Raw genomic sequence first — 27,184 nt, forward strand, 5'->3', positions numbered from 1 at the left:
CCCCTCTGATTGCTTCCAACACTTATTGTGAAATAAAAGTAAATTTGATTTGTGCTGTATTTAATCTCAGGTCACTGGCAATGCTTCTCATGGTGTTACACTTCTTTTGAATTAACACCACATTTCCCAGAAACCTTTAAATGCCATGCAAACGTCAAAAAAGCATCTTTCACCTTAAAATAAATTAGAAGAATGTGTTTGCAGCTCACTTTTCTCTCCCTCCTTCAGTGATGAGCTGTTTTGCCTTAACTTGTCCTCTGTTATAAATGATCTCGCTCTCTCTACAGTTGTGTTTTTTAATAGAGTACTGACTCGACACCTAAAGTCTATGCTCGACACAAGAAAAAAACTGCCCCAGGAGTTCCTGAACCTTCTTGGGCCTGAGAGGCTGCGGCGTCATTGCACATTTGGTGTAGTAAGATGTCACCGAGAACATCAGTTCTGTTTCCTTGTTGATATTTAATGCTACCAATGTCAAATAAATAACTGCATTTTCCACAGGGGAACCTTACATATGCATATTTTAAGTAGCTGCTACAAATCACATGTATTTAGTATTTTGCCATATGTATATTTTTTCTGTATTTTGCGGGTTGGGCTGGGGGGGGGGGTGGATATGGACTTCTTCAACTTGTCAGTGAATCTCTTTTGCAGTAGGGAAGCCAAAGAATGCCCCAACAGGTGCATTTCAGTTTGATCCATGTCTCTCGTGAGAACATTTACACAATTGTAAGACGTTGCCTTTTACATGTGAACAACGCAGCAGGAGATTCTCTGCTCCGACTGTTCACAACAACATAAATCTCTGGAGCCTTCAGGTGAGGGTTATGTTTATATTCTGCTGTAATCCAGCCCTTCTTTGTGTGTTGTTGTGTAAAGTCTTCCAAAGTTTTCTGTCTAAGTTTAGCTTTGTGGACAAAACTCGAGCACTGCAATGCACTGGTAAACTGTCCAGGATGTGGTGCATGTTGGCTACAAACACAACAAAAAATGGGCCTTGAGTTGAGATTTCAGAGGCCAAGAATCTGCTTTCACATACTGTTGCATTAAAAATCATTTGGGAATGTATTTATTTTTGTAATTAAGCATCCTAATAGTTACTACATTCCTCCTGATCTTGGAATCGCTGCTTTCTATTTCATCATATTTGTATTTTTTTTTTATAACACATTATGAGCCACATATTGGTTTGTGTGTGTGTTGCACCTCATTACTGCCTTTGTTTTTTATTTGGCTCACAAACCCATAAAATCCTTCAACCTGAACCTGGAGAAGTTCAGCACATTTTTCTGGTGGAAATCTGATCTGAGATGAGGCTTCGTCTGGACCAGAGAAGGATGAAAATCCAATGTTCCATTACGATGCAGAGGCAGCCAAAGTGGAGGATAGAAATAATGCTGCTTAAATCCGGGGGGGGAAATGATATAATAATAATAAATTGACAATAATTGCTTTGTTTTATAAAAGCAAAGAGGTGGAAAAAATGAACTAATCATATTTCCCTCCCGTGGTTTTCCTGTCCTTTTTTTGGGGAGAACTTCATGGCGTTTTTGACAAAGACAATCTGGAAATGTGATAAATCCTTCACGAAACCCTTCACATTATAGAGATCTACTGTATTTTACAGTTATTCCCACTGCAACAAACTGTGGTTTCCAGCTGTTTACTTCCATAGAAAGCTGCAGCCCGAAATGAGTAGCTCTTTGTTACTTTTCTGACATGAAAAGCCATCCACGGAGGAATCAGGATTTAGGATATGGAAGCACACCAACTTACTTTTAATAAACCCATAAAATAGTTTTATATCAGGGCCATAGTGGGACCCCCTGCCCTCTCTTTTTTGCCAACCACACACGTATTAAACACGGTCACAGCTCTCTGCAGCCTCATACAGGAAGTCGTGACATTTATCAAAACAGAAGACGTCTGTTGTAGAAAACAAATCATCTTTTCGACGCAAAACTAGAAGATACATGATGCTGATATTTGAATCTCTCAAGGTTCCATGACGTAGAAAAAGCAGGATCGCTCGCTGACTGAAACAATTCAATCTTCAGGAATCAATGAGGTTTGGTTTATATCCATATCCAGTACGTGGCAAACAGTGGAAATGTGGAAGTAAAGTAAATGCTTGAATCTTGAGATCAAAAGCAGCTATACATTCATAGTTTTTCTCTATTCTCTATGATTTTACAAGTTCTACATAAAGTTACCTTGAGATAATGAATGTTGTGAATGGAGTGAGACAAATACATTTGAATTGAATACACCCTGAAGTAATCTCAATCCCAAAGTTATTTGTTCAAATAAATCCCATAAATCACAAATTGAATAAGAAAGTACATTTAAGTGCTCGAAATGTAGTTTTTATACGATTAACAATAGATTGCAAAGACCAATGCAGTTTTCAAAGGACACCGTGACATCACACAGGGTTCTGTTATAAAAGTGACAATATGATTTTTTACCTTTCAAACTTACCTACGCTGACTCAAGTGACATCGATTGAGGCCTTTTATCACATTTCACAGATCGTGTGGACACAAAAATATTTTCCCATATGTGCAGTTGTACAGAGTTGGGAAAAAAACCTGCGGGCAGAAGTGTCCTGGGGCAAGATACTGAACTCTGACAGTTGTGTCGGTTGTGTGTGAGTAATATGTGATTGAGAAAGTGCTTTACATAGGTGCACTGTATGAATGTGTGTGTTAATGGTTGAAAGGCAAAACGGTTTGAGTTATCGTCAAGACTAGAAAAGTCTGACTTTCAAATTTCACATAATTTCAGCATTTGCTCCTTTGGCACCACTGTACTCCACATGTATTTGAGAGATCGTTATTGACCCCAGCAGACGTACAAGTGGCTTATTCTGGACACTTATGTCCAGCTATAATGAAGAAAATCGAGTTATTTTCACATGATGATTCGAATGACAGCCTAAATATCCACCTCTATGCATCTACTGCTTCTTGTTTATCTCAACCTGCTTTAACAGCCATGCCTGAGATCGGATATGAACTACAGACAGAACTTGCCGGAGGAGACTCTACCTTTGTCCAAAGCTCATGCCCGTCACATCTGTCTGGGAAGCAGCAGCGTCGTTGGCGGCAGCGTTGGGTCCTCCCTCTGCGTGCTTCAGCTCCGTTTAGACTGCAGCACAACAGATTACCCAAACAGAGGATGTCTGGCTCTCCTCCAACATCCACGGCTAGTGTTCTCCTACAGAGAGAGCAGCCGTGATTTAAAGACCGCATAAAGATTTGGGGCAGCTTACTGCGTCACTTCTAAATGACTGTACTTATGGAGACTGTAATTCATCGGCTTTATGGTTTATTGGATGCACTCTGGCAGAAAAAGTATAATTGGACTTTACTGTAAACATCCCTCCCCTGTGCCAGTGGGCTTTGAAATGAGATCTGTCTGTGGCACATGGGGAAACAGGAGATTGCTCAGTATGTAGATGTACCACTCGCATTGTTTGGGTGAAGCAGCTTCGGCCCACAGCTGCATGTTCTCCCTGGGTTTGTGTGGCCTTTTCTTCCACAGTGAAGGAACATGTTGCTGAATCACAATCCCCCCCGTTGAGTGATTGTGTAGATTTGTTTGTACGACCTGTGACTATATTGGGGATGCAGCGGCCTTCTACCACAATGCACCCTGCGATAGGCTCTAGCACATCCTGACGGAGAGACAGAACAAGTGTTAAGTGAATAGATGCATATTTCATAGTTAAATGTAGCCCACTTCTTTAAGAGATAAAGATAAAGAAATCCAGTATGTGTTTCTGGCCACAAGAGAGCAGTGTTGCAGCATTATAGATTCCTGTCTGATCTCACTACGAGAAATAATTTGCCTTGATAACCATTAATGTCACCAAGGTCATTTGTATTTTATTTCTTTATTTATTGTTCTCCTAACAGCTATGATTTTAGAAAACCTGGAGTTCTCAGTCTGACAAAGTCGCATATTTATAGATATCATTTCACAAGAAAGTGTTCACCTGAATTATTTTCCTTATTATCTGAAATTCACATCACATTAAAATGATTTATTATGTGCTGGTTGCTGGAGAGTTCATGTCCTGTTTGTTATGTTGTTTGCAGGGTTCCTGTCCTCTCTGTCATGTCAGTCTCACTTGTGGTTGATGGGCTGGGTTACATGAAAACAATGATTCCTATCATAGACTAAAACATAATACAGCTAATATTACTTTCAATAGTAGACAGAATATTTCAAACTTTTATATACTAAATGTAAGAGTTTTTAATAAGTCTTTTCAGAATGAAATGCTTCTAGGATGTTTCATGATGTGCAGATACCCTGTAATGTATGCTCCTATGCAAGCTGTCTTTGAACTATTCTGTATGCTGACGTTTATGTTTGCGCATGTGTCTGCATGGCAGGTTGTTTACATCATGAGTTGCTTACATATTTTTTACTTGCTCAAGTTGAGTCAGCTTTTTCCCTGAAAACAAACGAGGCCATTGGCAGAAAGGCTTGGCAGACAGTGCACTTTCATTGTTTGGTAATGAAACACTGAAATGAAGCCCCATTTGGCGGAGAAGGTTTATTTACAACCATTCCGAGGTTTTATAGGAAATGTGAAAAAACGTACGGCTTCCCAGATCTCATGTGTATCATCTCACTTCTTGACACAGACAGGGTTCGAAAAAATCCCATCTGTTGCAGTGTAAATACTGATTCTTCCTCCTTCCCCCAGGTAAACATATGTGGAGAAAAGAACCTTGGGAAATCCATTGCATCAACATGTACTTCATCACAGAGGCTAAGGGCACTATAGCAGATAGTGGCATGCTACAATGAAGTCACTATGTATTTGAATGAATTCCTCTGTGTTGCACGGCATATATATTATACGTTTCTTTGAAGAAGACCAATGAACAGCAACGATTGGTTGCTCCGTAACTCTGACCTTTATTATATTTGGAAACACAAAGCACATCACGCTCAGTTCAAGTATGACGTTAGTACACGTAATGTAGCTGTTCAAACATGTACTGTACCCTCAGAAAACAGAGGGCCAGTTTGATAGCACCATAATAAAAAGCATAATAAACTAGGATTCACATACGTTATTGTACAATGTTGTAATAATATTATATAAACCTAATCTGAATGACAGAAAGTGTTTTTTAATCGTTAGAAAAGAAAAAAAAGAAAACCTGCAGCTGTGACTGTCTTAACATGAAGAAATACTGTTGGTCCTCTCTGTTGTGAGGAGATGGAGTTTGTGTCGCAACAGGATGGAAATCTGCTCTTCTGATTCGTTGTGAACATATAAAGCAGTGAGAGGAACTGGCAGACATCTTTGCACTTCTTTAAAGGCCTGTTGCTATAACACGTTCCCATGAGCTTCATGTGGAGCCAACACTGTGCCAAGGGAAAAACTACAGACACACTACAGTGAGCATTAAGCATAAATCAAAGTCATATTAAAGATATCATTATTGTTTTGGTTATTAGCAGTAAAAATGCTTTTTGGAGAAACAGCTTCGAAGCCTCTGAATGGCCGTGCTGGTGTAGGTCACATGTTTCACAGCTGAGCTGCCACTGGCTTGTAAACAAATAGGACAAGTTACCTTTTCTTGTTGTATTTGAAGATCTACAACGTCCTGTAGCTGAAAGCATCTACCCTGCAAACTGCCTGGTGTTCTCATGCAGCCAAGCTGTAAGGTCCCTTACTGCCTCCAGGTGGGGCCATGCTGTGCTCACTAGAAGATGAACAATCTAGTTCATCATTGCAGCGTTTTTGCCAGCGTGTTTAGGAATGATCAAGACCATGAAAGTTATTTTTTTATTCAATGGTAAGTTAATACATAAGTCAATGTGTTTTTTCTCCAGAATATGTCCGAGAAAATTGTTGAAAATGTTGATATTCCCTCGTCTTTTCCTCATATCACTATGCCTTAGTAGCATTTCCCCCACACATGTCAGTGCAATACATAAGATGCAATATAAACTTATATTAGCATATCAGCAAGAGAGCTAACATGGGTTGTTCAGAGTTTGTCTTCTTCTGTGTTGTGTCGGCTTCATCACGATAACAGTGAAATCATAACGGCTCACATCAGAAATGGTTACAGGTAAAATAATCCTCACATATTCATGAAATATTATTCATCATAAAAAGATAAAGCTTTTGCTGCTAACAAGTTTGCTAGTAGACAGTCAGTAAAAACTTGTTCACTTTGCTTGGGCACTTCAAGGTGAAAACAGACCCTGTATTGAGACCGTGTGCAGACGATTCCTTTTCTGGAGCAGTTCACGCAGGTAAACAACAAACGCAGGTTAAATATAAGCTAATACACTAGGACACTTTTCGCCAGTCTGTCCTTCTAAAGTTCAGGACTGTCATGACTGCTTGTTATAGGCTAATAGCTAAAGTTCACTGGTCAAAAGTCAATAATATTCATCTTCTGTGTAGCTAATGATCCACTAATCATGATGCTCTGTGGAGTCATTCTATTCATGCACAAGCCAGTGCACAAGGAACAATAGAAGGGGATGTTGTTCTAAATTGTGAACTGCTCATGTTGAGCACTTTGGGTTATTTTTTGGAACAAATCTTCCATTTGCTCAGTCTCACTTAAGCACGAGTTCAACATTAAAGCTTGGTTATTTTGGGGAATGACAGTTCTGATGAGACCTGCTAAAATAAACTACAAAAAAAAGGCTGAAAAAAAGGCTGAAAAAAAAGGCTGGTCTAAATAAAGGTATTACTTACTCAAAATAGTAACTTAATACCAGGGTGAAAAAGAAGTGTTTCAGTCCTCTCTGTAGTTAAAGTCTTCACTATAGACTGTCTGTATAACGGCCTCCATTTCGTTATGCTGTAAATCGTCCCCTAGTGGCTACTTACATTATTACAATATGCAGTAACACAAACAAAAAAGCTTAAATGTTCATTTGAACAAAAATTTTTCTTTCGTTACAGTAGTGAACGAGGAGAAAAGAAACATATTAGCTTCGAAAACAAACCATTGCTAAATATCAGAAAGAGGAAATAGATACGAACATATCAGAACAAGACGTTGTCTGGAGGCAATTCTTCCCCCAAGTGACGGGGAAGAGAACAGAGTTCTCAAAATCTGATCACAATATTTGGCTTCTCTCTGTTGACATTATGCAGCAGTGCAGGTAATGTGCAGGTCAGACTCACACCACCTCCACACAAACACCTGCTCATTGAAATGTTAAAACTTCACACTTAATCCAGACTCCTGTCTGGTCCATGTAGTTTGCAAAGCAGACAGGAGATAAATGTCTACAACTATTTAAACAACTACTTTAGAGAACTTTAATGCACTTAAAGGTTTATTGTGTAAGATTTCAGGGAAAGGGATCTGTTGACAGAGAACAAAATTAAAAAAATATTAGTGATTTTTTCAATATACGGAGGCCGCCCATGTTTTTTACAGTAGCCCAGACTTGACAAACTAAACACTTGAGTTTCAATGAAAACTGAAGGCACAGGTTCTCTTTCATCTTTGGAAGGGGAGGCTGAGGTGAGGGTTGTTCAGGTGCAACATGCAGCTTCACCACTAGATGTCACTAAATTCTACACACTGAAACATTTTAGCCTTGCTCTTACAGCTGAAACAGGCAGCACTTGAAGCGGGCTGTTAGCTTTTTTCCGGACTTACCTATCAAGTGTAATATGCAGAAACTCTTCAGCAAAAATGTCAAATTCTGCCTTCATCTAAAATATGTTGCCTATAAAGGGACTTCAGTTACAAGGCACTGTTAAATAGTGGAATTATTTCCTACGCTGTCATTTATCGATGATCTCTCTCAGACGGCTTGACACAGAAATCCACACTCTCCAGGCTGATCTCTGAACAAAGAAACTGCTGCACGTCAGTGCTGCACTTAAATAGCTGCCACTTCCCAGCAGGCTTATTTCAGCGCTCTTTAAAAAAATTAAAACCACAGGGTACACAGAGAGCTTCTTGAAGTTAGCCAGGGATGGTGGAAGTGTTAGCGTGGTTGCAGCTGCCTCTGTTTGGACAGGAGGGGGAAACAAATATTCTTTCTATTGGGAGAAAAAGATAAAGGGTGGAGGGCCAAAGAAAGCTGTTGCCACGAGGATGAAGGGACAAGATGATTGGACCAGGACAGGGCGAGCAGGAGGGAGCCACCACTGATGGAGATGCAGAGTGTTTGATGGCTCCGCGCGGTTTCCCTGCTGGAGGTTCACCTCTGGTTTGTCTTTACCTGTGGGTCACCTGGTTATTGAGGAGGCCTGGGAACGTCTGTTCTGTTTCAGTGCTTAATGAGCCACCTATTGAAGAACAGCAGACAAAGAGTCACCACCACACACGTTGTCTGATAGCAGCTTCCACTGTACATAATGTGATACAGGAAGAGCCCACACTTGCCTCCACTTAGCATATCAAATACACAATGTGATATTGAAACCAGGAATCCTGTCACATTTAGCTTGTATGTATTGCCTTTTACTGTAAATACTGAAATACTAGAGTTATTTAATTCAGCTTGACCATATAATAGATACTATCTCCCAAATACGCACGAAAGTGGACTTTGAATAAAAATTATTAATTTATTAACTAACTAATGATAAGAACATCTTTAAGATCAATGATTAAACAAGACAGAGTATTTAAGAAAGTAGAAAAGCAGCAGAACAGATCAGACTAAGTGCAGAGGGAAATGGAAAAAAAGCTGAAATAATGAACCTCAGAGCATCTTAAGTGGAATGGATGATATGAGGGTTCATAAGAACTGTGCCCAATGGAGTAACGTCACAACTGGTCAGGTCAACGTCTGTTTTCGAGAACATCTAATTCCCTATGAGAACATGCTTATTATTCATTTTGTGTGACTTCTTTGTAGCAGTGTCAGCAGGTTCTCAGATCTCATCTATTTAACTGAACACTTCAATGTTATTTTCACTGAGAGGGATCAAGGTCAAAACTTACACTGATATTTTAACAGCATGTCATTTTTCTTTACCACATAGATTTATCTTAATTCATTTAAAAGTTATATTTTTAAGATAAACTACTAATATGATGTATTGGGGTGTATTGTGTGTTCTTAAATTTTATCAGAGCAATCAAGCTCAACAATTACACAATATCCAAGTAAATGTGCTTAATAATGACGTGTGCATTGAATTCACTCTGTGACGTGACCTGCAGTGTAACAGCAGAAAAGGTTCAACTCTTCAATCATGAGCACAATAGAAGATCCTCTGCAGGGTCTTACCGTTGTGGCAGCTGTACATCCACACACGGTGGCCGTCATATCGACATCTGCATTTCATGATGTTATTGCTGTAGTCTGACTCTGCCACTTCGTAGTTTGGATTGATTACTATCTGTGAGGGAGGAATGAGTCAAAGATTGAATGTGTGAGGCAAGCACGACGAGCCCGCGGATCATTTCACTCGTTAGCCGGAGGAACACAGGAACCATTACCTGGAAAATGTAATCTCCAGGTTTGATGTCGGTGATGTCGATCCACTGGCAGTCGATGTCGTGCCTGTACGTGTCCCAGCAGCCAACAGTGATGCCCTGCTCTCCAAAGTTAGCACATTCATACCTCTTTTCAATACCTGCAAAGACACATTACAAAAGGAAAAAATGGCATTTAAGAAAGAAAAGAAGTGCAATCATTTCTAGAGATGATTTACATTAATTTGTGGATTCGGATAAGTTGCATGCTGCAAACTTAATATTTACATATAATCACAATCAATACAGTTGTTGTGGTGAAAATGGCAGTAAAGAGTGGCTCATTTATTCACCCTGCAGACAGTGTGAGAGTGTTTGAGGGCATGCGGATGAATATGAATGCAGTATTCACTCTCCTGTTCTCTCTGCCTTGGTCTAAAACAAAGTTATCTGGCTCTTTAGTGGCTAAAGGTCCCAATATGGACCACTGCTAGTTGCTAACCATGCCTGATCTATATTGCAGAGCAGTTAGAGCTCAGTTCACCTGTTTATTAAAGATTGATGAGAGAAGACATATAAGCTGTGGGCCAGAAAAAACAAAACAATGAGCTGAAAGATGCTAAACAAGCTCCTTAGATCTGAGTGGAGCAGCAGACTACAGTGTTGGTTTACAATAACAAGTTCCTCTTTCACATTACACATACTCATTTGACTCATAGTTAAAATAAACAAAATGATTGATGCAGCTTTAAAAGCCCATTGTTGTGACGGTGCGTGTTTTTGCCACATTACTAGGAAGTGACTCCTTCCCCAGTAATCAGTTGGGACTCTCACCTTCATCACACTCTGAGTCCTCCAGGCAAAAACTGGCTTTGTGTCCTTCAGCCACTTTGGTTCCGTTGAGGCTGAACAGGTCATAGAGTGTAAACACCTCCATGCTGTGATAGTGCCTACAAACACAGGAAGACAGAGTTCATCAAGAACTTGACATTTACTGCAGCTCTAATCTCTGCTGAGAAAAAAAAAAGACACAAATTGGCACCTGCGACGCACAACACTACTTTAAATGGTCTGACTCCAGCGCGGGTCTGTTCTCTCTGGTTCCGTTTGTCAGAGGTGCCAGAGGTTTGACGTGTGAAATCTGGTAGCTCTGTGAAGCTGGCATCAGTCAACTGTTCGTGCAGCCAACACGGGAACCACAGAAATGTGGGACTGGTGTTATGCGCAGCAGCTTCAGCTGGAACACCACACGGTCAATTACAGGGCAGCAGCAGAGTGTGCGGAGGGGAAACTGCTGCAGAAACAAGTCCTACCTGTTTTTCCTAATTCTTCAATTATCAACCGATATTATTCGATGATCCATATAAAATAAAGGAAACTCCTGTGTGTTAAATGTCACATGCATGCACATGTGCTGCCAATATTACACAGTTTGAATGTCTTTAACCCCCCCCCCCCCCCCCCACACACACCTCCTTTAAGCGCTCTATGTCTCGGTGGTTTTACTTCCTGTCTTTGTCTCCCTCTCTTGTGATCGTCAGCACTGTTTCATCTGTGTCCTATTATCCCATCCGATCCTATTATCCTCCCGTGTGTGTACATGCTCCCTTCTGATGGAACCCAAGAGCTTGTGGTCACAATGTGGGAACATGTGTACTTGTGTGCTTGGTGTTCAAGTGGTTAACTTGTGAGAACAACGCTGCTTGGCTGCGTATATTTACAGTACTTCTGAGGACTGGAGGCCAATTTAGCAGTGGTGGAAAGGTAAGACTATCAAAATGATCACGTTTTCCTCAGACGAATTATAAAATTGTGAAGAAAAAATGTAAATGACTGAAATGTTTATACTTTATCTATAAATTGAACAATACAGGAGCTGCCATAGTTTCTATGATTTCTGAAACCGTCAGCAAACAGCTGACGGTGACATCCCTTCCAGTCATCTTCTGTTCAGCTTCCCAGTGTTACCACAGGTTTACTGATTCATCGGTTCTCTTGTGATTGTGTTTCTGGGAAATGAAGAAAGCCTGAGCTACTGTGGAGTTATCACATGAAGAAATCTTCCTGTACTCTGGGACACTGACCTGTGACAGTCGTGCCACACCCAGGAGTTTCTGTTGGCTTTGGGCCTGAAGTCCGAATGGCCGTTATTGTGGATCTGGGAGGAGAAGCGGAGCAGGCGGCGGTAGGAGTTGGCCGGGGCCTGGCTGGAGGGGGAGGCCAGACAGTTCTCCTCGTACGCACACTGAAGCATGAACATGGGCCTGTCCTCCATGTAGGTGGTCTGCTCCACCACCTGAGGGTTCAACACCAGGTCAGGAGCCGCTGTGGAAGAGAAGAGCACATGAGCAAACCCACAGAGAAGGGGATGGAGACACAAGCTATTTAGAAACGCAGAGAAATGGATTTTGTTGGCCGCAAAAAAAGCTCAGGGAAATAAAAGAGCAGTTTCTGATTGTGATTCTGGAGGAATTATTCAGCAATGCAAACGTTATTCTTTCTAAGATAGAGTTTCTCCAATAATTGAATATGTTGGTAAAATTTGAATTGTAAAACAAGTCTGACGGCTTTCCAGTGTGAATGTTAAGTTACTGTTGTTGAATGTTGAAGGCTCAAGTCAGAGTTTAATTAAAAGTGCAACTGTAATTTTACATTTCATTATTCAGTCATTTGTGATCATAGATTGTCAGGATCACTTAGGGGCCCACAGACAATCTCTCCCATGACTTGTCAGCACTACAGTAGGTTCCATAGGTCTGAGGGCATCTTTCTACTCCATGTGAACGCATAACACAAGATACAGAAGGAGTTAGCGAGTCTTACTCTCAGAACAGGAGACTCCAGCAGCATTACGTCCCCCTCCTTTCGGGCAGCTGAGGTGGTCTCCGTGGTGCAGGCACTGGGAAAGGGACATCTCGGTGCCGGAGCAGCGAATGCCACTCATCGCCACAGCGTCCGCACTCACCTGCCCCGGCCAATACCACGTCTCCTGTTGGAGAGAGCAGGAGCCTCAGTTCATGGCTGACATATCATCCACCTCTGGTATAATCACAGTCTGTAAACACTGCAGAGACTTGTTTCACGTGGAAAATCAGGTTGATAATTCAGACAGATAACACTCCTCACAGCCAGACTGCAGGATTATCTTTAACATCACAACTTGGATGCAGCTATGATCCACTTCAGATATGATACAGATGATTCAGTGATCAGAGCTAATCAAGATTTTAGTTATATTTTGAAGTATGGGAGGATTTCACACAAGAGTGAGCCTGCAGTGAAACCTTATTTAAACTCCATCAACAAAACCATTCTTATCTCTTTATTGTTTTATTATTACTCGTCATTTCTCGTGCAATGTAAGAACTACTTAATTTGTTTTACATAAATGGTAATTCCACTAATTAAAGTATTTTATGTAATGTATCATATCGCTGAACTTCATATTATTAAAGCACTAACACTGACATTCTTTATGAACTACTTGGTCATTTCACCAGGAAAAAGGTATCATATTAGTTTACATATGGGCTGATCATAGATGAGAATTAATACAAATCTGCTCAGCAACTAACTGTTATTATAAAATAATCCTTAATCATCCAAAAATGTGTAGAATGTTTGACTGCGGTGATGTCAAGATTACATTATGCTGTTTTGAGGAGAGAATGAAAATATTCCCAGTATTAACCATTAACTGTTGTGAGGAAAGGCGATTCTCCACAGTGACCACTAGATGGAGCTCCTTATCCTTCTAAAGCATCGGGACTTAAGCAGTGGTGTAATGATGATGTCCATCCAACACAGATTAACACAAATAATATTTTTTTTTGTACATACGTTACTATAAAGAATATAATGACATATAAAGTCTTTATATATAAAGAGGAGACCTGTGTCTATATTATCAACATGCTGATGTCACGAGCTGCCACATAAAGAAATTAACCTCACATTATACTGTGACACTCTAAAAGAACGAGTATTCCTCTGTATCTTATCTTTAAACAAGGTCCACTCATAAAGCTCTTAGCTCCACAGCTCTGTAAACACCGCCCCCTCCTCAGCCACTTTTACTGCTATCACGATGCATTTTAAACTCAGTGAGACACCTACTTCCTCCTTGTGAAGACAAGAGGGGCTCTTCATCGCAATGTTGGACAGCGGTAAACAGTTATCAGTTCTTAATGACAGAGAGCGGTTGGTTGCTCTTGGCAACCACATACACAGAGAAACACAGGACAGTAAGTTCAAATTTTCATGAAAAGTATTTTTAAACCTGAATTTAATTATTTATCAATGTATATCTTGCCCTGTATAACCTAGACAAGTAGATAAATGTATCAATATGTCTATGGCATTGCCACTAAGGGTGATTCATGTATATCAATATATCTCAATTTACCAACAAATAATTGCTGGTGCATGAATTTAACTATTCTTTTCTGTCATAGCTTGTTTTTCAAGGTTGATAACATGCACTGAAAACATGAATGATCACTCTCATTAATATTCTATGCCATCTCCATGCCCCTAAATCACTGTTCCATTCATTACTTTCACAGGCAGGCGAGTAGAAAGTGGAAAGCTGTGTTTTATTTATAAGGTCAAAATGAGCTCTACTTGACTCCCGGATGGAAAAACCTGAACTGCACAGGAAAGTGATGCAAACACCTGAGTGTGGCCACTTGGACGGTGAAAAGGAAAAAAAATGACTCAGTTAACTTATCCAGTTTGTGATGCTGCCCTTCAACTCCCACTAGACCTTAATCTACACCAAAGATCTAAGCTCACTGGCTGCGAATCAAAACAGACGACTAACTGATGTGGAGGCAGTTTGAATTCTGAAAGGAAAAAAGGAAGTAGAGCTTGACCAAAGAAGGAGGGCAGAGGAAAAGAGAGAATATGAGAACAAACTGATCAAATCAGGAGAAGCCTCTGAAATGGAAGTCGGGATGTGGCAGGTTTATTTTTACACCACGTCCACTGCTCTGCCCCACACACTATGTTTAGGAACTCAGAGTTTGGGTTTGTCTTGGCTTGTCGGGGGCATTGGAGAGCGGCTGGCAGACAGTGGAGACCCTGTGGACGCAGTCAGGACAGAGAGCAGCTTTCTCAGTCCGACTCCACACCGGCTCATGGACGTCTACAGTCCAGCCTGCACACAAGCAAGCTGGATGGTTTCTTTTGCTTTGTGCTGTTACTTCTCTATTCCACAGCAATAACAAAACAAAATTCCCTAACATCTGATGTCATTTCATATATATGAACGTTATGAAGATATAAGTTTTAAACATAAACTCATGTTAAAACTTTTGTTGACAAACAAATTAAAATGTTAGTTTGATAAAATGTTCTTAAAGTAAAGCTTTTCAATGAAATAAAGAAAATCAGTTAATGAAACTGGTTGTTAAATAATAATAAATGCTATTTCCTACTTTGCAGTGGCAAGATAAGTGGTTTACTGCGAAATACTAATGTTGAGATACTACATTGATAATGAATTCAAATTGAATAAAATTATATTAATAACAGACGATAATGTTAGATAAAATAAAGTAATGTAATGGGGGTTGACACAGGAGGGTGAATTCCACCGAAAATGCACTCGTACCTGGAAAGCATTGCTGGCGAAGCCCAGGCCCAGCTGTCTGCACACCACCATGGCCTCCTTGATTCCCCAGCCCTCACTGCACACCGTCCCCCACACCAGAGAACCGTTCCTCTCCACCATCACCTCCACACGGCCCTCAAACAGGTTACGACCTCCGCTCAGACGCAGCTGCATTCATGAGAAATACAGATTTAGATCAAGTATTTGGTGAAAAGTTACTCGTGTCCATGCAGGCTCAGTTTGAGTAAGCTCATGTTTGATTCACACAAAGCTGAGACGGACCCGCTCCTGGAAGCCCATAGCAGGGATGTTACATCTGACGGCTGCATCCTCCTCGTGGCTGCAGCCCAGAGACTCCTTGTTGAAGAAACACTCTGTGATGGATTTCTCAAATCCGGAGCACACCACCTCGTTCATGTGCACCGGGCCCATGCCTGAAAAGCAACACAAGAAGCTGTTTTGAAAAGATTGTTTGGGGTTTCTTTCTTTCTTTTGTTTCCCACTGAAACTGAGAAGGGAAAACAAGTCTGTGTCGTGTCTGACAGCTATTATACCGAATCAAAAGTGTAATAGTAAATAAACATAAAACATAATTTGAGGATATTTAGGAAAATACTTTTATTCGATGAGAAGATTGATCCCACTTTCATGTTCTATAAAAAATGAAGCATTCACCTGCTCCTTGGATGGTTTCACTTCCCCACTTGGGAAGCAGTTCTTCCAACTTCGTTTGGTTTATTTGCATCTAGATAAAATGATTTTGTCCCAGTACATTTCCTGATATCAGTGGTTTTAAACATCAGCGCTACTAAATAACTGTTCTAACTAAGGTCTGCCACTCTCACAATACAAACTAAATAATGATATGTGAAACGCACAATTAATTAATTTCTTGCTATGAAATACACTTGAAGTGATTTTATTGCAGTCGGGATCGATTTCGTCCAATTTTTCCAACACCACATGAGTGCACTATAAATACAACCTAGCAACAAGTTAGCTCACAGATAGGCTAATATCTTTAGCTTTCTAATTGCCACACGTGCAGGACAGTGACAGGCTGGACAGCAAGAAAATGTATCAGTGTATTCCCAGAATATCAAGATACTATGAAGAATTATTTCCATCAGGCCACTGTTTTTACTGCATGATGTTACAGCCACTGATGAGTAATCATGATGGAAAGGATTCTGGAGAAGAAACATGTTCCATGTCTCATATCACTGGAATGAGCTGCAACGTCTTTGTTATGAAAAAGAAAAATGCACTTTTTTATGTAGAAATTCTGCTGACAAGTGAGCTAAGGCTTTCAAACACCATATAGCACAGTGGAATCTGCTGAGGGTGACATTCGGAGAGGGGGTCAGTGGCACATTTTAGTTGGGGTGGGGGGATCCTGACAAACCCACTTTCTCAGCTGTAAAACTCTCCATGCAGCCAGTGATTTAACTACACTAGTGCAGTGTGGGTAGTCGTCAGAGGAGATTATAAAGTTAGGCTGAGACCGTCAATTATAAATTAACTAGACAATAAAAGGAACCTGTCTTCCTCTAGGCCAAACTATCAGTAAGAACTAACTTTATCTTACACATTTCAAGATAAGATATGTGCTAATTTCAAACCTAGTCTGTAAAAAACCTCTGCAGCTTCAGTCTTAGTTTAATACATAACAAATTTGTGTGTTTTATTGCTGATATTTTGTAACCAGAGGCAGATCCAGGATTTTTAATAAATCAGGGACCATAAAGGGGCCACAATTTACACAGAGGGACCATTTATATATGTTCCATATCCAACAATAATCAATTAAGTACAGTTTGCTTAAAAAAAGCCAAACTACAAAGTGCTACATGTAAGTGCAACTAAATTATTATAATTAATATTAATAATACAAAAAATGATCCCAGATGTAGTCGGAAGAGATGTGTCTTCAGTCTGCGGTGGAAGAAGTGAAGACTCTCTGCTGCCCTGATGTCATTGGGGAGCTTGTTCCACCATTTAGGAGCCAGCACAGCAAACAGACATGATTTTGTTGAGTGGCTAGCTGCCCCTCGCAGTGAGGGAGCAGGGAGCCTATTGGCAGATGCAGAGCTGGGTGGAAGGTCTGGGGTGTAACGTTTGACCTTGTCCTTGATGTAGACTGGACCCGATCCGTTCCAAGCCCGGTGAAGGGAGCAGAGGAGCGGAGTGGTATGAGTGAGTTTAGGTTAAAGACCAATCGAGCTGCTGCATTCTGTAATGCACATGACGGTGCTCACCAGGCTCCATGAACAAGAGGGAAATACAAAAAGGGTTTTCTTTAGTTTCGGATATAATATGATTACTGGTCATTATATTTTATTTTTTTAAATCGAAATGAAAATTGAAGTCAAACCATCATATCTCATCAGCCCTCATTTAAATATGAAAAGCTTTATTTTTTTTAAATAAAATAAAATAACAAGATATTTTTTGTTTGGTTTATTTCAATTTTTGTTTATGAAATGAAACTTGAATCAACAATATGTACAAGGCCCTCGTTTAGGCCACCAACTAGCTCTGATTGTCAAAGTTATTCTACCTGTGACTACGCCAGTGTCACACGCAGCCATAGTCTTAACACAGAGTCTGAATTCAACATACCACAGACACCAAGTGGCCAAAAGAGAAGGCAGCTTTAATGTTGATTCAAAACTTCCCTCTATGACCGATTCAATCCAAACAACAAGCCATTCAGCATCTGAACAGAATAATGTGCGAGAGGTTTAAGTTTTCAGTACCAACATGTTTCTCCACAGGCTCTGTCCACAGTCCCGCTGAGCCTCCACTCTCTGTTCCCTCTTACAGCGCACTGACTGAATTCAAAACTGAAGGCACACAGGAGTTTTCCTATTTCCTCGCAGAGAGATGTCTGAGTTGATATCAGCTCAGGGACGGTTTCCCATCCTCACTGACCTGCACAGAGTAACTAATCCTGTTCACTGAGCTAAATCAGCCCCGTGAGTTCATCATCCTCTGCTCAGTGGCACAACGGGCTGATAGGAGGAGGACGAGCTTAAAGGAGAACTGCTGCATGAAATGTTTGGTTTGGCGACACAGTCATAACCTTCCATCACGTGTCATGTATACAGTTTACGTGTGAGCTCAGTGGCATGGGATAGGTTCAGGTCCATGGCGTACCTTGTCCATGTTCAGACCCGAATAACATTTGTCCTGAGAGATCCGATCACACCTGGACAGCATTAAGTAAGTGTATCAGTTTATGATGAGTCCTGAATGTGTCTCCTGTGACTACTTGTGGTCGGATCTCACTTCACTTCTATACGCGAATAAACCTGTCTGTGAAGACCAATTTCCCCAGTCTGGGTTTACAGATGTGTCCAATGTCACTGTGTTTGTGTGTTGGCGCGCGAGAGAGGGAGACAGAGGAAGAAAGAGAGCTGGCGGATCAGGAGGGGCTGAATGAATGAATGAATGAATGTGATCAGGTATGAAGAAAGATTTGATCAATTTATGAAAAGCCACAGTGTTGATAATGTGGGGATGACTACAAATAAATCAAATTATAATTAAACTGTCAGAGGATGTCAGACGAGGCCCTCCATATGTGGCCCCGCACAGATCACTTGTCCCAGACCACCTTCTAATGTTGTCTGAATTATCTGATCTGTTCACACAATTGGGTGCGTTCAGACCTGAGCTTAGTGCGGACCACTTGTGACATAAAAGGTCTCAACGGGGTCTTTGTTAATGTTTCTTCAAGTTCTCTAAACACGAGTGTGCTGCTGACACTTCATGTCTTTATTCTTTGATTGTTCGCATTATGCAGCTAATTATCACAGGAGAAGTGGGTTGTGGTGGAGTTGGAGGGGGCATGAGATCAGCACTGTTTTGTTGTGTTATTGTGCATTACCATCATTCGAAGCTCTTTAAATCTCCTAAAAATGTGCCGCTAGAAGAGCTTGGAAACAAAGACTCACTTTTCTGGCATGAATAAAAGTGCAACATAAAACAACTGACCTTGTCCCAGGCGGCCTCCAGACAGGGCCTCCATGGCCGATCCAAAGCCCAGCTCTCGACACACCACGGTGGCAGACAGCAGGTTCCAGTTATCGTCACAGATGGTGCCCCACTCTCCGTTTTTCAGCACCTCCACTCGGCCCTCGCCAACGATGGCCCCACCACGAAGACGAACCAGCACTTGCTGAAGAGGTCAAAAAATAGACACTGTTAAAAGCTGAAACGTTCAAATCCTCAAACCACATATTTTAGTTATTCTGGTCTTTTCCTAAATGACAGACTCAGCTGAACATTGGGAACTCCTACTTTTCCCTCTGACAGGGGGGCGCTGAGGCAGCCGGCTGGGTGGCTTCATGTTTATACCACATGCCATTAATGTGCTTCTCCCATTAACTGTTTAGACAAACTAGAAATGTTTAATTTTACTAGTAAACACATTAGTAGCACAGTTTAATCTGACTTACTACTATTTGTATTCACAGAGGAAAAACCCAGACGTCTTAATGTGTGGCCTCTGGAGCAAACCATAACTTCCACCTCCGTATTTGCAAAATGTAATACAACCAATTAAAATATGTTATTTATAACATTTTATTACTCAAAAGCACTTATAATCCAGATTTTTGTAAACATGTGAATAATGTTTTACCTACTTTATGGAATAAACTACTATAATACAAAGCATAGATTGTATTTAATGTATCTTCAGCGTACATATTCAAATATGTGATGTCGGATACAACCAGTATGTTGTTTTATCAGACATGCTTTTTCCTAAAGGTTCTGTAATAAAATGCTTTGAGTCAGACTGTCTGAGTGTGGTGGGAGATGTGTGGGACGTGATGTCAGGCACGTAGCTCAGCTGTGGAACGTGACAGAGAGCAGGAAGGCTCCTAAATGAGCACGGAACATGGAAGGAGTCACTCACACAGACATTCATGTCGGTTTAATGGTTCTGTCACTAAGAGAAGAATTTCCTCTCTTTCTTTCTTTTCTGTCAAAACCTAGTTCCACGTCTATCAGAGCCTTCAGACCTTTTCTGTGCGCGATGAGAAAAATTCCTTCTACCCACAAGTGAGGCCAGAGGTCAAATCCAGGAACACAATTGAACTCCTCTCCCTGGAGCTGGAGGGGAATCATCATTATCATTGCACACACACTCACAGTAGTACATGACCAAATATGTGAAAACCCCACCGCTACACTTATGAATGACTGTCGAACATGTGACTCCAAAATCACAGGCGTCATCTGCTTCCAGGCTTTCCCCCCAGACTTATACGGATAGTTCACGTAGAAATTAAACCACTCATTATCTACTCCCCACTAAATCGATGGAGGGGTGGGTGAGGTGTCTGAGTCCATAAAACACTTCTGGAGTCTCAGTGTGTTGCAGCAGAATCCAGTACAATTGAAGTAAATTGGAGCCTCCATACTGCTCTTGTGGTGTCATCCGAGTGGCCGAACATTCATATTTGTTTAGAAACTGTAATTTCCACCGCGTTTTAAGCCAAATGACACCACACAAGCAGTATGGAGTCATGTTATGGGTTTTTTATCTTGCTTTATAACATCTGAAGAAGAGGTCACATTGGCTGCAACGCTCTTTACTCCTGAAACTCCAGAAGTGTTTTGTGGACTTCAACACTTCACCTGTTCCTCCAGCATAGAGGGGAGTAGATAATGAGTGAATTAACATTTTTCGAACTATCCCTTTAAGTTGAGAAATAAAGACAGGATGATGCAAGATGAATTTTATCGCCTGACCCACATACCAAAAATATAACTATGTCGAAATAGTTTTGGTCAAAAAGGTTTTTTTTCATGCAAAGCAGCTGTCGCTTTACAGTCACAAAAAAACAAATACACAAACTAAAGAATACATTTTAAAATGCGCTGTTAAGACGTAAAGAGGAAGTTCCACGGCTGCCACTTGTGGCTTGATGAATACATTTTGGTAAACAGGAGTTTGAGGGGAGGAAAGAAAGAGAATATTTTCCATCCTGCCTTTTCCGATCTAAGCGGTGCATTAAAAAACGTAGCAGTCAGCCTCTGTGATTTGGTACGTTTTCATTCAATTCAATCTGAAATATCAACTATCAACCACACAACGCTGACAACTCATAAAAAGTTGTGCGCGGTGTAAAATGTGTCATAAAACTCATGATGCAGTTTCCCTGACTCTGGACCTCTGGATTTCCTGGTCGTGGATATTTGGGAAGAGGAGAAGTTAGCTATTGTCTGGAGACACATGCTGTTGTCTGTCCCAAGAATGTCACGACATCATGTCATCTGTGACAGCCCAGAGATGATGATGGCAAATCATTTAGCTGAAAAACATCCGGAGCGGCCCCAGCTGCAGTTCACAGTCACACTGAGTTCCGAACACCATTGTCTTGATGTCTCGGTGAAACATTAAAGCCTCCAACCTCGACATCAGAGCCAGTGAACTGAAGTGAACTGAAGTGAACCACTGCAGTCATTTCCTGTATCAGCTTTGTTTATCACTTTGGTCTACTGACAGTGTTCATGGACACAGAGCAGTGTGTAAAAGCTTGTGCAGTCCCCACGAATTGCTGCAGTTGCTTGTTATACTAAGACAACATCTCTCATCTCATCTCTCATCTCATTTTCATCCGCTTATCCGGGGTCGGGTCGCGGGGGGAGCAGCTCAAGCAGGGGGCCCCAGACTTCCCTTTCCCGGGCCACATTGACCAACTCTGACGGGGGGATCCCGAGGCGTTCCCAGGCCAGTGTTGAGATATAATCTCTCCACCTAGTCCTGGGTCTTCCCCGAGGTCTCCTCCCCACTGGACGTGCCTGAAACACCTCCCAAGGAAGGCGCCCAGTGGGCATCCTTACCAGATGCCCGAACCACCTTAGCTGACTCCTTTCTAAGTAAAGGAGCAGCGGCTCTAATCCGAGTTCCTCACGGATGGCTGAGCTTCTCACCCTATCCCTAAGGGAGACGCCAGCCACCCTTCTGATAAAACTCATCTCGGCCGCTTGTACCCGTGATCTCGTCCTTTCGGTCATCACCCAGCCCTCATGACCATAGGTGAGGATAGGAACGAAGATCGACCGGTAGATCGAGAGCTTTGCCTTGCGGCTCAGCTCTCTTTTCGTTACAACGGTGCGGTAAAGCGAACGCAATACCGCCCCCGCTGCTCCGATTCTCCGGCCAATCTCACGCTCCATTGTACCCTCACTCGCGAACAAGACCCCAAGGTACTTGAACTCCTTCACTTGGGCTAAGGACTCATTTCCTACCCGGAGTAAGCAATCCATCGGTTTCCTGCTAAGAGTCATGGCCTCAGATTTAGCGGTGCTGATCCTCATCCCAGCCGCTTCACACTCGGCCGCCAGCCGATCCAGTGAGTGCTGAAGGTCACAGGCCGATGATCCAATGAGGACCACGTCATCTGCAAAAAGCAGTGACGAGATCCTCAGACCACCGAACTGCAACCCCTCCCCACCACGACTACGCCTCGATATCCTGTCCATGTATATCACAAACAGGATTGGTGACAAGGCTCAGCCCTGGCGGAGACCAGCATCCACTGAGAACGAAACTGACTGGCTGCCGAGGACACGAACACAGCTCTCGCTTTGGGAGTACAGGGATTGGATGGCCCTGAGGATAGACCCCCTTACCCCATACTCCCGCAGCACCTCCCACAGTTTCTCCCGGGGGACCCGGTCATACGCCTTCTCCAGATCCACAAAACACATGTAGACCGGATGGGCATACTCCCAGGCCCCCTCCAGGATCCTTGCGAGAGTGAAGAGCTGGTCCGTAGTTCCACGTCCGGGGCGAAAACCGCATTGTTCCTCTTCAATCTGAGGTTCGACGATCGGCCGAACCCTCCTTTCCAGCACCTTGGAGTAGACTTTACCAGGGAGGCTGAGAAGTGTGATGCCCCGGTAATTGGCACACACTCTCTGGTCCCCCTTTTTGAACAGGGGAACCACCACCCCGGTTTGCCACTCCTTTGGCACTGTACCCGACTCCCACGCGATGTTGAATAGGCGTGTCAACCATGACAGCCCCTCAACACCCAGAGCCTTTAGCATTTCTGGCCGGATCTCATCAATCCCTGGGGCCTTGCCACTGCGGAGATGTTTGACCACCTCAGTGACCTCCACCAGGGAAATTGACGATGAAACACCATCAACCTCGAGCTCTGCCTCCAACATAGAGGGCGTGTTATTCGGATTCAGGAGTTCCTCAAAGTGTTCCTTCCAACGTCCGACAACCTCCTCAGTTGAGGTCAACAGAGTCCCATCCTTACTGTACACAGCTTGGATGGTTCCCCGTTTCCCCCTCCTGAGGTGCCGGATAGTCTTCCAGAAACACTTTGGTGCCGACCGAAAGTCCTTCTCCATGGCCTCTCCGAACTTCTCCCACACCCGCTGCTTAGCCTCCGACATGGCAGCAGCTGCAGCCCTTCGGGCCTGTCGGTACCCTGCAACCGAGTCAGGAGTCCTCCAGGATATCATATCCCGGAAGGCCTCCTTCTTCAATCGGACGGCTTCCCTGACCACCGGTGTCCACCACGGTGTCCGAGGGTTACCGCCCCTTGAGGAGCCTAAGACCCTGAGGCCACAGCTATCCGCCGCAGCTTCAGCAATGGAGGCTTTGAACACCGCCCACTCCGGCTCAATGCCCCCAACCTCCACAGGAATGCCAGAAAAACTCCGCCGGAGGTGTGAGTTGAAGATACCTAGGACGGGGGCCTCCTCCAGGCGTTCCCAGTTCACCCGCACTACTCGTTTGGGCTTACCAGGTCTATCCGGAAATTTCCCCCACTCCCTGATCCAACTCACAACCAGATGGTGGTCGGTTGACAGTTCCGCCCCTCTCTTTACCCGAGTGTCCAAAACATGCGGCCTCAGATCAGATGACACGATCACAAAATCGATCATTGATCTTCGGCCTAGGGTACTCTGGTACCAGGTACACTTATGAGCACCCTTATGTTCGAACATCGTGTTTGTTATGGATAATCCAGAAGTCCAATAACAAACAACCGCTCGGGTTCAGATCAGGGAGGCCGTTCCTCCCCACCACGCCTCTCCAGGTGTCTCCATCGTTGCCCACGTGGGCGTTGAAGTCACCCAGCAGAAGTACGGAGTCCCCTACTGGAGCCCCATACAGGACTCCATTCAGGGTCTCCAAGAAGGCCGAGTACTCTGAACTGCTGTTTGGTGCATACGCACAAACAACAGTCAGAGTTTTTCCCCCTTCAACCCTTAGGCGCAGGGGGGCGACCCTCTCGTCTACCGGGGTAAACTCCAACACCGCGGCGCTCAGCCGGGGATTTATGAGTATCCCCACACCCGCCCGGCGCCTCACGCCCTTGGCAACTCCGGAGAAGAATAAAGTCCAACCCTTATCCAGGAGTACGGTACCAGAGCTGAGACTGTGCGTGGAGGTAAGCCCCACCAGATCTAACTGAAAGCGCTCCACCTCCCTCACAAGCTCCGGTTCCTTTCCCCACAGCGAGGTGACGTTCCACGTCCCCAGAGCCAGCTTCTGCCGCCCGGGTCTGGTCCGTCGAGACCCCTGACCTTCGCTGCCACCCATGTGGCTGCGCACCCGACCCCAACGGGTCTTCCCACAGGTGGTGGGCCCATGAGATGAAGAGAGGGGGGGTGCCACGTAGTTTGAACAGGCTATGCCCGACCGGGCTCCGTGGCAAACCCGGCCACCAGACGCTCGCCATCGAGCCCTCCGTCTGGGCCTAGCTCCAGACAGGGGCCCCGGGCTTCCTCCGGGCTGGGTCCCATCTTGGGTCCCTCTTATATCGATATTCATTGAGGTTTTTTTAACCATTCTTAGTCTGGCCCCTCACCTGAGACCACTCTGCCATGAGAGACCCTACCAGGAGCACAAGGCTCCAGACAACACAGCCCTCAGGTTCACAGGGACACGCAAACCTCTCCACCACAATAAGGTGACGGTTCAAGGAGAGACAGTGTTCATGGACACAGAGCAGTGTGTAAAAGCTTGTGCAGTCCCCACGAATTGCTGCAGTTGCTTGTTATACTAAGACAACATTAATGAATATAATACAAATCTACGTATATAGAGTTGAAGTTTTGTTCATGTCGGTGTAAATTATTGACTCTATGTAAAGATCAATGACATTAGAGCCAACACCGATATATGTTTAATTGTTCATTTGTGTTTGGATCTAATTGGTTATCTAATGCTAAAGAAATAGACATGATTGACAGACTGATTCCCATGGTCGCGTGTGAGCACCATCAGGTTTTGGCTCTAAATGACGTCGACAGCAGCACCCATACATGGGATATTTTGCCTTCACTTATATACAGTGGGTGAAAGCAGAGATGCATCATTATTTACAGTCTCTGGTTTATATAACTTAAAAGCCACAATTTTTCATTATGGCAGTAAATTGACAACGAAAATAATGACAATAAAATGATACCAGAATAAACAAAGGCTTGTCTGAAATTATATTTTTTCTCAGTTGTCCAACACACTGTGAGTGATTTCCATAAAGGATTTTACCTCTTGTTTGAAGGCCTTCCTGAATCCTGTCATGGACGCCGGTGCGAAGGCTCTGCCGGGCACGCAGCTCACCACCACAGGCAACCCATCTGCACAGGAGCCATTGTTCTTCAGGGTCGTAGCCTGGCCCAGTTTACAGTTGGACAAATGGGCTTCGTTGCCAGTGCAGTTGACCGCGAAGTCCCAGTATGTGGGTTTTCTCCTGCGAGCAAACATTCTGGACAGAGGGAAGAGAGAGAGAGAGGAGATTCATTGATTCTCTGTGGGATAAGAAGTGTTTTATTTTCAATTAAGTTCATTAAATCAATCAATCAATCAATCAATCAATCAATCAATAAAATTACATTTGTGTAGCCCATATTGACAAATCACAATTTGTCTCATGGAGTGTGACACGGTGTGACATTATCTGTCCTTAATCTTTATTTAAAAAAAACAACTAAAAGGACCCTACTATATTTAGTACCACTTATGTGGCACTTACATATAGCACCTTGTAGTTTGGCTTTCTTGAAGAAAATTGTCCTAGGTAAATGAGATATAATATAATGTAACAAGAGTGAGGAAAAACTTCCCCAAAAACTTTTAACAGGGGAAAAAACGTAGAAACCTCAGAGAGGGATCCTTTCCCGACGGAAGTACAACAAATCCCACGTGTTGCTCAACACATCAACAAAATGAAGTTTCAATGTTTCAAGTATTAAGGCCTTTATAAGAACATAATGAATCTAATGAAAGACCTACATCAAGTACAACAGATATGAGAGAATACCCCAGAATAACTTCCACTTCCCCGGAAGGTGAAGTAGCACAGTAGAGAATAACTCTCAAAAGGATGTGTTATCTCCCAGACTTCAGGCAGAGACATCAGGTATCCATGTTGGTCTTATTACAGCTAAAATCTAGTTATATCTAAGTACCTAGATAAAATATGCACACAACCAAATATGTTTAAAAAAAAACATGGAAGTGTTAAATGAACATTAAAATAAAATCAAGCCCAACCTGAAAGCATTGAAGAACTTGTACATAATATTTAAACCTGGGCGCAAAATTCAAATGATTGTTGTAAAGACTGTTTTAGACTTTTTAAGACTGCACAGAAACCCTGCGTGATTTGGTTTTGAAGGCCTGCAAATTTACTGTTGGGTTAACTCCCTCCATCTCAACCCTACTTTCAGCTGCAGCTTGGATAAGAAAGGTCAGATAGACCGAATGTAAACTACCTGCCAGCAAGACACACAGACATACACAGAGCACATGATCTATATGAATCCAAATGAAGGCTAATGTTCCTCAGTGTCTACAATGAATGTGTAAATAAGGAACTGTTTACTTTAGCATGACAACTTGTTAGGCTTCATGTAAAACGTATGTGATGTTGAGCTTGTAGCTCTGCGCTCATATTAATGCTGCGTTAAACACCATGTGTTTTATGTATAATTAAGTTTTCATAATTCATGTTAATGACAAGTCTTCATCTCAGAGAAACACCCTGAAATTCAAGAGTGAAAAAGGATTTGATTAACCTGAGCCTGCAGTTGAATTTGCAAACTTCTGAAACGCCAGTGATTACGAAAATTTAACTTA

At 42.6% G+C, this 27,184-nt stretch overlaps 1 protein-coding gene across 1 annotated transcript in view; it reads right to left on the reverse strand.

Annotated features, from left to right (window-relative positions):
* Positions 1–4,911: 4,911 nt before the first annotated feature.
* Positions 4,912–27,184, reverse strand: part of loxl2b (lysyl oxidase-like 2b) — a 44,361-nt gene continuing 22,088 nt past the window's right edge. Inside the window, exons 5-14 of the mRNA XM_062384768.1 lie at positions 25,595–25,811; positions 19,054–19,237; positions 15,337–15,488; positions 15,055–15,222; positions 12,264–12,429; positions 11,525–11,765; positions 10,275–10,390; positions 9,465–9,601; positions 9,253–9,364; positions 4,912–8,302 (exon numbers count right to left, since the gene is read on the reverse strand). Coding sequence (XP_062240752.1) covers positions 8,232–8,302; positions 9,253–9,364; positions 9,465–9,601; positions 10,275–10,390; positions 11,525–11,765; positions 12,264–12,429; positions 15,055–15,222; positions 15,337–15,488; positions 19,054–19,237; positions 25,595–25,811 — 1,564 coding nt within the window. The 3' untranslated portion in view covers positions 4,912–8,231. The remainder of the gene's footprint in view (positions 8,303–9,252; positions 9,365–9,464; positions 9,602–10,274; positions 10,391–11,524; positions 11,766–12,263; positions 12,430–15,054; positions 15,223–15,336; positions 15,489–19,053; positions 19,238–25,594; positions 25,812–27,184) is intronic.

The sequence above is a fragment of the Platichthys flesus genome, chromosome 3 (assembly GCF_949316205.1).
Source record: "Platichthys flesus chromosome 3, fPlaFle2.1, whole genome shotgun sequence".
Taxonomy (NCBI): Eukaryota; Metazoa; Chordata; class Actinopteri; order Pleuronectiformes; family Pleuronectidae; genus Platichthys; species Platichthys flesus.